The sequence below is a fragment of the Hippocampus guttulatus genome, chromosome 14, assembly GCF_054856545.1.
Source record: "Hippocampus guttulatus isolate MCC_2025c chromosome 14, RoL_Hgut_1.0, whole genome shotgun sequence".
Lineage (NCBI taxonomy): Eukaryota > Metazoa > Chordata > Actinopteri > Syngnathiformes > Syngnathidae > Hippocampus > Hippocampus guttulatus.
The window spans coordinates 16291157-16303702 of record NC_141274.1 but is presented as its reverse complement, the minus strand read 5'-3'; the positions used below and the strand labels follow the sequence as shown (position 1 = coordinate 16303702).

General features: G+C 42.0%; 1 protein-coding gene and 1 long non-coding RNA gene across 4 annotated transcripts; one reads left to right on the top strand and one right to left on the bottom strand.

Annotated features, from left to right (window-relative positions):
* Positions 1-255: 255 nt before the first annotated feature.
* On the bottom strand, positions 256-9660 carry copb2 (COPI coat complex subunit beta 2). Its single transcript, XM_086129574.1, has 22 exons — positions 9546-9660; positions 9038-9175; positions 8860-8946; positions 7559-7685; positions 7321-7469; positions 7000-7146; positions 6751-6850; positions 6512-6654; positions 6039-6238; positions 5853-5963; positions 5643-5731; positions 5446-5552; positions 5142-5285; positions 3667-3797; positions 3319-3526; positions 3041-3151; positions 1718-1932; positions 1504-1642; positions 1219-1356; positions 1045-1122; positions 802-942; positions 256-667 (listed from the first exon to the last, which is right to left on the bottom strand). The coding sequence occupies exons 1-22, from the start codon at positions 9546-9548 to the stop codon at positions 572-574; spliced, it is 2802 nt and encodes a 933-aa protein (XP_085985700.1). The 5' UTR covers positions 9549-9660; the 3' UTR covers positions 256-571.
* Positions 9661-9906: 246 nt separating this feature from the next.
* On the top strand, positions 9907-11524 carry LOC147195361 (uncharacterized). Of its 3 annotated transcripts, none has more exons than XR_015102859.1 (2): positions 9907-10040; positions 10513-11524. It is a non-coding gene; the product is annotated as an uncharacterized LOC147195361 (long non-coding RNA). The 3 variants fall into 3 exon arrangements; XR_015102860.1 differs by lacking the exon at positions 9907-10040 and adding an exon at positions 10223-10451 and having other exon boundaries at positions 10580-11524; XR_015102858.1 differs by lacking the exon at positions 9907-10040 and adding an exon at positions 10223-10451.
* The last annotated feature ends 1022 nt before the right edge of the window (positions 11525-12546 follow it).

Sequence of the window (12546 nt, the reverse complement as noted above, 5' to 3'; positions counted from 1 at the left end):
GAGTGATTTGACATGTAACCTCAAGGTAGATTTATCTAAGAGGACAAGGGAACTAATGCTGCTGCCGCCGCTAAATTTGGATTTCTCTTTGTTGTGGATTTGAGGACTGCCATACAGCATCCTTTAGGAAGCATTTCCACACCAACACCTTTGTAATCAAACTAATATGCTGTAAAAGATAGGTGGTTCCTAGATTTGCTTCCCACCCACAAATGCATCAAGCGACTATTTGGAGTTGATTGAAAGGTGAATATGTACAGCAACCGCAGTTTATTGGACCGAATGCGCAACAATTTTCATCTTAGCCAAAGCAAAAATAAACATATTATGGGTCAATGTAATAAAATGAAATGATCTCCAACAGTCAATAAATGGTGTACAAAATGAAGTCTGAAATACCGGCAGACATGATGTCTACTATTCCTCTGAGGATTAAATGAGATCATGTTCATCTATTTCAATCTGCTTGTGGACAATACAATATTTTAAGTACAAAAAGGGAGCACGGGTGTTTGGTCTCTGCGTTTAAATAAGCTCCGAGGTGGTCGACCGCAGGATTGGTGGAATATCTCTAGTCCTCAAGAAAGTCATCATCCAGGTTAACATCACTGGTGTCGATGTCATCTACCTCCAAATTGTCAAGGTCAATTTCCAGCTCTTCCAGAACCTGTGCACACAGACATTTTTTGAACAGTTCCTCATCAAGAGAACCAAATGACCCCCCCCCCCCCCCCCGGCCCCCTTCCTAACCCCCAAATACAATAAAATAAATCAGAGCATGAAAATGAGAAAAGTGGAGACCTTATCTTTTTCTGACTGGGAGAAGTTTGGGGTTTCCTCCTGAGACTGAGGAGGAACAGGTTCAGGCTCTAAAGGCATGACTGCAGACTCCGGTGCAATTGCAGGGGCTGACGCTAAAGGAGACTCTTCGCATTCCTCTGTCTGCGGAGTAAAAAATTACTTCTAAGAACCCACTTCATAAAAAATGCGATTAAAACTATTGGTCGAAAAGTGTCCTTGAGCGGGTGGATAACGCTCACAAACCTCGAGAGCAGAAACTCCAAAAATCCCTTTGGGATTGTATCCTTGAGCCTCCTCTAGAATATTCCTGTCTTCGTTTAGCTGAAGGTAAACATCAGAGTTGGTTAAAAGACACAAACAAGTTTAAAATTAGTTACTTCAAGCTGCACTTTTATTATAATGTCGTGCTCAACTCACAGTGACCAGGGGGTAGTCTGTGGCAGGCCTGGTGGAACCTGAGCAATTTTCTCTGAGGTAATCCTCAGCTGCAAATGCTTCTTTCAGACCAGGAAACAGGTTTTCATATTCTGTAGGATCTGCCAAGGATTCAGCAGCCTACACCGCAAAGACGAAATGAAATAATTTTACCAGATATGACACAAGCCTTTGACATCAGAGGTCACAACTGCATTCAAATCCAACCTGGGGTCGAAATTGCGCTACCGATATTGTTTTAACTGATCAATAAGCCACTGTGCTCACCTTCTGGTTAACCTTGGACAAATTTTCCCTCCACAGTTTGACCACCCGGGACACCTGGCTGGGCAGGTATGTGCGAGCCAGGAATGCAGCTTCAGGTAGGCGGTTGGTTCGGATCAAAAGCTCCAAACACTGATCCAGTCTGTGAGGAAATGACGGAAGAATGACATTTACCCTGGTGATCTTGCCCACGACATGAGTCACATGTCGTACTTACTTCCCCTGCAGGAAGTAGGTCATGAAGGCCACGTTGTTCTTGCCGTCTCTTTCTGCACCCTCGGCCAGCTTGCCCACCATTGGCGCATTACCCGAGGCGGTGGCGAGGAGGAGTAGACCACCGTAATCCTGTGCATGATGCAGACACTCCTGGGCCAGGCCAAACTGACACTTACTAATAGCCAGCTCTGCCAACTGCTTCCATTTCTGCTCCGACTATGAGAGGGAAAGAAAGATGTGTAGGTCAAGTCAGAATGTTTGCCAACAATGGGTGCCAGGATACTCAACGTTCAAACCAGGGCGGTAGTATTCAGGAGAACGCCTCAGCTTTTACCGACATTTTTAATGGGACGTCATGGGGAGTTGTCATATTAGAAATGTATAGAATGAACAAAGAATGAGCCCTTTCCAATTAAGTCTTGAGATACAAATGTGGTGACTTTTTTTTCCCCAAGAACCGTGCATTCAATCAGCCCATTATTTGCTTTGACTTTCTAGAATACAAAGAAATAAAAATTTGAGGCACAAGCGCAGTATCGTGCAAGTGAACTTAACTCGGTTCAGAACAAGAAGCCATTTGGCAGATAGTGAACATGTCTTTAAAAAAGAGGTTTTAAGTTATTTATTACCGCTCCCAGTTGAACTTGTCTTTAAAAAAGAGGTTTTAAGTTATTTATTACCACTCCCAGTTGAACTTGTCTGTAAAACTAAACAGAAAACAAATCGAATTACATGCGTATTTTAACTCTTTCGTGCAACCTGTAATTTGATGACATAATAAGCTGTCCACTGCAGTAACCACTGTCCCTGAAGGGGTTACAGAACCACATGACTTTGCTTTAGGTAAGTCCTTTTAGCTTAATGATAAACAACAAAGCATATTTCCATTGACCAGGTAACTGACAGCATTGGTTTTGCGGTGCAACGGGTGTTGGAACACAAATGGTGCAACAGCACATGAAGACCGTTAACAATATGCACAAGCACATCTTCTTTACCCTCTCCAAAGAATGACTAAGACTACTGCGGCTTAGTCAGGAGTTTTGACCAGTTCCAGGTACCCACACCAGAAGGAGCAGCATAGTATCCATGGGAAACAGTTCCATTCTTGACTTTCCATTTGAGTATGTCATTCGTGTATGTTTCCGTAAAGTACATTACAGAGTGCTATTATGCTTACTGAAAAACACATTCCAAACCTTTTTGTTGTTTTTTTGGGAGGGATGCTGAAACGCATTCATGACATTTCCATGAGAGATACAAGGATGTGGAGTCAGGAGCGTGTTCACGGAACAAATCTCAAGAGGAAAAGCACTCCGGTTACCTCTGCTTCTACAGCCAGCTGGTAGGCAATCTTCAATTCTCCCAGCTGCAAGGCCAGCTCAAACCTGTGCTCCGGGTCTGTGGACACAGCTAACGCCTGCTGCTTGAAACCCTGTAAAGCCAGGTAGAGCCAGGTAGCGCCATTGAGAGAGAGAGAGAAAGAAAGAGAGAGGGAAAAAAAGCTTTATCTGGTAATAAGCACCGATTAAATCATCAATGTGTCTAATAACTGGTAATCAGCACTGGTAGTGACAGGCAAATCATGCACTGAGTCCCGACCTGTTTTTCCAGGAAATGGGCCACTCTGGTTCGTTGCTCTTTAGGAATTGTGGGAAGCACCTTGTCGGCCATCCCAAAGTCCCTCCTCATGACAGCAGTTTGATACTCCAGAACCGAGACTAGGAGGGAGTAGCTGACAATGTTGAGCTCCTTGTCTCCCAGGTACAGGCGGTCATCTTTGGGGATGTAGCCTAGTAAATACATGGTTCTGCATAGAGAGGGGGCATTTTAACTGATGGCGCCTTTCTGCATTCGAAAATGACTTGACATACAACAGTCATTTGTCCTGAAACTAAAGTTGAAAGGTTGCTTGAGATCATGAAATGCATGCAATCATAAATAGCTGACCTGTCCAAGTGAGCAATAGTGACGATCTCTCCTCCTACAAAGTAATTAAGTCTGTTCACCGAGCTGGTGTAGATGAAGCAGTCACCAACCCAGAGGCCCGTCTTCACGATCTCCTGGATTTCTCCCTGGACCTGAACCAAGAGAATTTTACAAACGGAGTGTTTAGTATTATGTAGGAAACCTGAAACACTTTGGGAGAGATGGTGTCGGTCTACATTTGCAAGAATGCATCACTCACTTTTGTTTGGTGTGTCAGTTTTACAGTCAGTGTGAAAAGGGTATGACAAATAAAACAAGCTTGACACAAGCACTCTTTGCTTCTTATTTGGGGTGCTGTGTGAGTGAGAAAGAGTGAGAACAGCAGCTAAGCAATCATTTAAAAAGTGTGTTATAATAAGTTGGGGTGTGCATCTCTTCAATTAAAGACAATTGCATCGTATCACGATATAATTTAAGAACGGAATATTTTCAAGTGGAAAGATTCAAGTCAATATGGTACAGCGTTAGCTTTTGTCAACTTTATTCAAATGTCACAAAATGTAAAAGTTAATACTATTGAAGGAAACGACACTTCAGCAACATCAATCCGATTTATACGTGGTATGCATCTCCTGTAAAGACGATTTAGTACTGTATGTATCTTGAACAATGGCTAAATGGATAACATTTTTATTTTGCATTGTGTATTGCAAAACATTTTTCCCCAATTACTGTTCATTATCCGATGATTGTTGTTTATTTGGTATTTGTTAGTGGTTAAAAAAAAACAACAACACCAATGAAGTAGTATCAGTCGAGAGGAATCAATGCTGTATTTACCAACCTTTTGGAAACGGTTTCACTCCTCTTTTCGCTCATTGTTTTCCAAAAGTAAAAGCAGATGTTTGCAAATGTCTTATTTTGATTAAACAAAAGATAATCCCTCTCAACCTACAATCAGTCTGCTTTCATAGACAACAGAAATCAGAGAATTACCGTTGAGAGCCTAAAATCTGAGAATTTGGACAATTTGAAGTGCTAAACATTTACTCGATTCTTAAAATGGGTGTCAATCATTGACAACTGATTAGTTCTCTATTAATTTCGACACTTCCAATCCTGATAGATGGCTTCAGATATGATTCAAACGTGGTCCATTTTAAAGTCTCGCGATATGATTTGGTTAAATAAGATGGATTTTACAATTCAAATCAGTTTTCATTACACCCGGTATAATAAGTTGAAGTGTGTTTTGCTAAATTTCAATGTGTTGAGGGAAATCATGTACTAAGGATTTTTTTTAAGTGTTTCAATAAGTTTAAATGCACTTTCAGCACATGGGAGCGGTTGACCTTCAGAAAAAAAAAGTTTAATTATGGTCTCTCTATGCTGCGGATTTTAACCTATTCCAGGTGTGTCGAGAATGTATCACCAGTATAAGTAGGGGTTCCCTATACCGTAATCAATGGATTGACAAAAATGGAAGGCACACAAACCTCAAAAGCATCCTCAATTCCATCCTCCGTGACTCCTTCATTGTTCTCTTGTGAGGCAGCTACTTTATCGGCCATGTAACGAAGGATGAAGAAAGACTCTTCTGTAGCGATGCAGACCAGCTCGCCAGAGTCAGACCAGAAAATCTGCACACCGGAAAAAAAAAAAACACTATGGAGTGTTGCGAAGGTAAGACTCAGACTAAGGAGGACTGCTTGCATTGCTCGTAAAGCAGACAACTTATGGAAAATGCCCAAATACTCGCAAAATCAAACACACGAACTGAGCTAAGAGAAGCGGACTTACATGTTTTGGTTGGATTTCAATGCGGCGGATCAGCTCGGTGTTCTCCCAATCATAAAACGCCAGACCATTCACGGACCTCACCCCGAGTAAGAAACCACCGTAGATACCTGCAGAGCCCCAAAAATACCACTTATTCTTTTTCTGCCACTGATTCTATTTCAACCTCAACTTGTGTTTGACCGCTACATTGCAATTACCCTCAGCTCCAAAGTCAGGCTTAAAGGATTTCTTTTCTTTGAAGTTTTTGAAAATTTTGACAACGCTGTTGCTTTCTCTGATGGCATATCTGTTAAAATGGGTAAAGGCTCATTAAGCATCACATACGCATCTAAAAAACACACAAGACTGTGAATAAACTATTTAACAGTGGCGCATTGTACAGTAAAAACTGTCCCAGACAGACTTACTCAGATGAGTCATGTGCCCAAGCGAACTCCTGTGCTGAGCCGAAGCTCTTGTTCCTCAGAGCCATGGCAGTATAGATGATGTATTCTCCATCGCCGCACACCACAACAAACCTACAAATGAAAGCTCAAAATGAGCGCAGGCCGCTCACCCGCTTTCATTTGAGGCTGAAATTGCTTGTTACATACCTCCCATTGGGGTTATGCTGGATAGTTTGAGGATATATTTCACAGCTGCCCATGTCTTTCACGGCCAGCGGGAGCCGCTCCCCATCTTTGATCTCCGTGTCACCCATTGCCTTCAAATTGGCCTGCTGTATTTCACTGTGCTTGGCCCAAATTATTTTGCCACTGCTGTCCATTGACATGGCCGGCTCCTCACGCCCCACCTGCAGAGAAAAGAACCGGCAAACGGGTGGGATTGAGAACAAGTGCGTACCTGCCTAAAAGCAAAGCAAACAAACAGCTTCTTTACTTTTAAAAAGTAATGGTCGGGGCCGGGAACGGATTAAAAGGCATTTTAATCAATTCAATGGGGAATTTTGATTTGATACGAGTACATTACTAAACTCATTTGTCAAGGTATCACTAATCCATACTCAGGAAAATTCCACTTGTGGGACATTTACTGCAGAGAAAAGATGATGATAATTATGACTCACTTTGATAATGATACTTCCTTCATCATAACCCAGCGCGACATTGTTGGAGCCCCTGAGACCGCACACACACCACACTCTCTCCATGCCATAGTTGAGGGTGCTTTCCAGGCGGTAGGTGCTCGAGTGCCAGATACGGACCGTACCTTCAGTGAGAGGGGGTAATGTCATACATGGCAAAGATCAGTAAAGCTGAGCGGGCAAGATTAAGGGAACAGAAGATAGGATAAGTTCCAGCTCACCATCTTCGGACCCAGTGATTATTATTGGCAGCTCCGGGTGGAAGCTCACACATGAGACGTTTTGGGCATGACCCTCCAGAGTTTGAACACAGGTCTTGTTCTGGAATAGAGGTGACCGAGCACATGCTATACAAGATGTAACAAAGCAAGGAGTGAAAAGGGCTAATTTAAATGAGAACTGATTTGCAAATTGCACTCCTTAGTTCCTGGTTCATTGGACAACAACAGCAGCAAAACAAGATGTTGCACCTGGTAGTCCCATATTTTGACCTGGCGGTCATCAGCGCCTGAAATCAGGTAGGGCTTGTCTCCTCCACTGTAATAGTCGATGCAATTGACACCTTTCTCATGGCCTTCCAAAGTGAAGTTGGGAGATGAGGAGCCCAGCTGCCAGACCTGAGTCAACACAAGGACACGATTAAATGAGCTTGAACACTCTCTGGAGCTATTTTATATTTTTTTCCTGGAACAACATGGAACATTTCCAAACAGACAGCTGCTCTCCTGATGAGATCATGCGCTTGGATCTAATGTTGTGGTTGGTGAGCATTCGTAACAAGTTCTTATTACCTTGATAGTCCTGTCAAGGGAGGCACTGGCAAACTGATTATTGTCCTTGGGGTTGATGACAATCTGCATGACATAGTGTGTGTGACCCTCAAACACCTGGCTGCAGGACCACTTCTTGTCCCAGTCCCACAGCTTGATTAACATATCATCTGCACAGAGATGGGGACAACGTTTAAAAACGTTTGCTGGAGAAATCCATTTGTATGATTGGTGGTGTGAATTACAAAAACAAGCCTACCGCTGCTGGTGAGGATGTAGGGCTGAGTGGGGTGCACAGCGATGCAACGGATGTAGTCAGAGTGGGCCTCAAACATGTGAACACGCTCCAAGGTGTTGTAGTTGAACACACGGATCTGCATGTCATCCTACCAAGAGAGAAAAAATATATATACCGTATTAGTTGGGGTTTTTTTGATAGAATTTGACAATTTCTAATCATAAAATAACAGTTTGAAAAAATATTCACTTGGCATCAATCCATTCAGAAAAACAAGAGTAATTTCACCTAGTTTTCAAGAGAAAACATTGCTAAAACAGTGATTATGATTGACAGTGTTGTCTTGACTGAATTTAGTTTGCTGTGTGCTCATACTCATCATCTTTCCTAATTACAACAAATCAATTAAAAAAAAAGACACTTCTTTCTTGCGCATCATAAAACACCAACAAACACTGCCGAAATGCATTGTTTCATAGAAATAGCTTTCAACAGTATTGTACGAGAGCAGTGGTGCTTAACCTGGGTTCGATCGAATCCAAGGGGTTCGGTGAATCGGTCTCAGGGGTTCGACAGAGCCTCTACCATACAATTAAAAAACAGAGACTTATGTCTTGAATTTGTATTTACTTTTTTCTGTTTTTGATAAATGCATTTTTAATGTCTTGAATTTTTTTTTTTTTCTATTTTTTTTTTTCACTAAAGAAGGGTTTGGTGAATGTGCATATGAACTGGTTGGGTTCGCTACCTCTAACAAGGTTAAGAACCACTGTACTAGAGAAAGACAAACAAAAATAATGTATTTAATGGAATGTAAAAATAAAACAGTTTGGGCATCATGATAATTTAAGAGGCATTGTGCAGTTCACATATTTCTCTGGCATCCTTCTATCTTCTAAGACCCCTGGAGTTAGCGCCAGTTTAGTCTGTGCTTTTATAGCATTACCTGATCAATAAAGTATTTATTTGTTTCGTTGTATAGTTAACTTCAACTGGGGGTGGCAATAATGCACCAGGCCTCTTTTATAAGAATTGTTCCATATCTGCCAACCTTTTTATGCCAAATGATGATGTATTTTTACACCGCTAGGCAAACTAGTTCATCGCCTGTCAACTCAAAATTTCCTATGTGGCTTACCTCCAAACCACTTTAATTCTCCTAGTGTTATGGATAAAATCAAAATCAAATATCATATAGCAGTGCTTAAGCCTACACTTGATGTTGCTCTTTGTTTGCTTTCGTCTCTATCACTTTCCTAGGGTGGTTTTAGGGTCGCTGTGATGTCTTACAAGGTGAAAGATTATTTCAATGAGTTACTCACTGCTCCTGTGATGACCCAGTTCTTCCTGGCCACAAATTTGGACGCTCTGACAGGGAGGTCACACACTTCAAACGTCTTCACCAGTGTCTGATAACAAATAATTAAAATGTTACATTTTCAGTATAATCAACAATGTTAGTCTAACATCAACAGAGATTATGCTCTTGCATGCTTTAACCTGTGTTTCGTGGTTCCACACACAGACGCTGCCGTTGTACAGACTGGCTAGCATCCATGGCTCGGTTGGATGAAGGTCCACACTCTTCACACGGTCAGATCTGGCTGTCAACCTCCGCTTAATGTCAAGCCTCAGCGGCTGAAAAATTGTGGGCACAAATGTCGTTTCTGTGTAAACACTTGGACATGATCAACACATTACAATGCATTCAACGTTGACGTACAATTCATGACAGCAATAGTCATGCACAGATCCATTTCACACGCTGATGATATCCTATAACAAATTGGGTTGTTTACATCTTCCTGATATTAACCTTCATATCAAGTCATTCGAAAACATTAAACGGTTAAAAAGCCAAGGGTTGACATTTGACGATTTCTGCACACCGGATTACTAGCCAGCTGCTAAGCTGCTACCTAGAATGCCTTGTTGGATATTTTCGTGAAGACCAGTCAAACATAGCTGAGAAAATAAAATCACATACTCTATTCTATATCTTACTCACCATTTTTAATCACTGTTTCGTCGAAGCAAAATCAGATAATCGTGTGTCGAGAGCCAAATGTTGGGATTTCAGTGAACACAAACGCACACTGACGTGGAACTTCCGGGAAGATAATTCTCGCGAGAGTTGGTAGAGAAAACTATAGATGTGACGTGGCGGACAACGATGGAGGCAAATAGTTAAAAACATTTTCAAATAAAAATGATGTATGTAGTTTATGGTTGCGGTGGAGCAAGTTTAAAAAATATTACAACAATAACATGGATTTTACATTTTAATTTTGAATAGATTATGAGGGACAAATACGTTGCTATTTACATAATTCCTGACATTTAGTCCCATTTCTGCCTCCATTAACACTGCAATTATCCATCCATCCATTTTCTGATCCCCTTATCCTCACAAAGGTTGCGGGGCGTGCTGGAGCCCATCCCAGCTTTCCTTTGGCAGTAGGCGATGGACACCCTGAACTGGTTGCCAGCCAATCGCAGCATTGTAAATATATTACTTAAAATAAGTAATTGATTTTTATCTTATTAATTATTATCATGTTATTTCATGTTAAGAATACCTAAATTATATTCTGTTGTTTAATACTTGTTTAGACATGTTTTTATGTTGATAGGTTGGGGTTGTCTGTTGAAGTAAGAGAAGCAGGAAGTGATTTTAGTTACGAGGAGAGTTGTGTTCTCGAAAGTGCTGCGGTGCAGAAGTCTGTTTTTCCCTTTGAATAAAACTGCATTCAAAGGATTCAATCTCTCCTTTTGCCGTTCGTAAATGTAAAGTAGAGCTATCCACTAAAAACAACGAACCCCTCAATTTACACGGATATACATGGAGATGTCTCAGTTTCTCAGTAGACCACAATATTAGCGGATCTTCATGGAGTACAAAACAGATATGCCTGTAAGTATTATATTTTCTGTCTGCCCCTTGACATGTTTCTGTTCTTGTGTGTCTCCAACAGGTGGCAGACGTAGTCTTCCCTTCAGTGTGCACACCGCCCGCCAATAATCGCCAACCATGTATTTCAGGATTGACCAATTCATTGCTGCTTGTCGGATTCTTGACGTTGTGGCTGCTCGTGCTTAAGTGTTTTTTTTTCTAGACTTCTCGATCTCGTCATGGTCGTTCTTGTTCCCTTAGTTCCACGTTTTGTAAGTATAGTCATTGTTTCGTCATTTGATCTTGCTTTTGTTTTGTGTGTGTGCGTGTGTGTGTGAGTGAGTGAATTGGACTCTTGTCATTTCGTTTGTTTTTTCGGTGTTCCATGACCTTGCCTTTTGCAAGCGCCTTTTGTTGATTCCTTGTTTTTCCTAGATCCTTGTGACCAGCGACTTCTGTTTTAGACTTAGTTGATTTTGCCTTTTTTGATAAATAAATATATATATATATGACAGAGCGAAGATCCTGTGGGACTTCCAGAACCAGACTGACAAGATGGTAATGGCGAACCAACCAGATATCGTGATCATAGATAAAGGGCAGAGGAAAGCCATTGTAGTGGATGTAGCGGTCCCAAGTGATGGAAACATCAGAAAGAAGGAACATGAGAAACTCGAGAAATACCAAGGGCTCAGAGAGGAGCTGGAGAGAGCCTGGAAGGTAAAGGTGACAGTCGTGCCTGTGGTGGTCGGAGCACTCGGGGCAGTGACCCCCAAACTAGATGAGTGGTTGCAACAGATCCCGGGAACAACATCGGACATCTCAGTCCAGAAATGTGCAGTGCTGGGAACAGCAAGGATACTGCGCAGAACCCTCAAGATTCCTGGCCTCTGGTAGAGGACCCGAGCTGAATGAGGGACGGACACCACCCGAGGGGGGGTGAGACGAGGAATTTTTTTTTAATATATATATTTTATCCTCTTTTGTCTGTGTCTGCATTTCTGGGATCCTAAACATTATTCGGTTTGTTTCAAACCTGACACGCCTCTTTGATGTTTCTCATTATGTCTTACTATTAAAATACCCGCATTGTGTTTTATTGTTTTTGTTATTGTAAAGTGTCCTTCGGTGTCTTGAAAGGCGCTTATAAATAAAATGTATGATTATTATTATACTACAAGGTTATGTGATTGATTTAAAAACACACTGTGGCAATAAACAGCTTAAGCCTCTTAAAATAATAGTTATTATTTTTTGTTTCTTCTTTTTTAATTATCCATGCATTTTCTGATCCGCTTTATCCTCACGAGGGTTGCGGGTGTGCTGGAGCCTATCGCAGCCGTCTTCAGGCAGGAGGTGGGGGACGCCCCGAACTGGTCGCTAGCCAATCGCAGGACACACACAGACGAACAACCATCCATTTTCACACTCACACCTAGGGACAATTTTGAGTGTTCCATAAACATTCCATGCATGTTTTCTAGAATGTGGGAGAAAACCAGGGTACCCAGAGAAAATCCAGGCAGGTACAGGGAGAACATGCGAACGTCACACAGGAAGGCCGAAGCCAGAATCGAACCCTGCACCTCTGCACTGTGAGTTGGACGTGCTCACCAGTCAATCATCATGCCGCATATGATTATTATTATTATTCAGGGTGGTCCAGTGGTTAGTGCGATTCCAGCTCCGGCCTCCCTGTGTGGAGCTTGCATGTTCTCCCCATGCCTGCGTGGGTTTTCTCCAGGTACTCTGGTTTCCTCCCACATTCCAAAAACATGCATGGCAGGCTGATTGAACACTCTAAATTGTGCCTAGGTCTGAGTGTGAATGCGAATGGTTGTTCGTCTCTGTGTGCCCTGCGATTGGCTGGCAACTGGTTCAGGGTGTCCCCAGCGTATTGTCTGAAGACTGCTGGAAAAGGCTCCAGCATGCCCTGTGACCCTTGTCAGGATCAAGCGGATCAGAAAATGGATGGATGGATTATTATTCATCTGCCACAACTGCTGCTTGTTGTGTAATGGTTTGACTTCACTTCCACCATACAGTGGACATATCTCATCTTTAAGCTTACAAGTCAAAGCAAAACACTGCCTGAATGAAAAAAAAGGGAAAAGTA

Bases quoted from the DNA above. Each gene is read 5' to 3' on its own strand.
- copb2 (XM_086129574.1), bottom strand. The intron at 6,655-6,750 runs GTGAGCTGGAAC...CTCTCACTGAAG, and splicing joins AATCACTGGGTCCGAAGATG to GTACGGTCCGTATCTGGCAC. The intron at 943-1,044 runs GTTTGTGAGCGT...TTTACTCCGCAG, and splicing joins TTGGAGTTTCTGCTCTCGAG to ACAGAGGAATGCGAAGAGTC.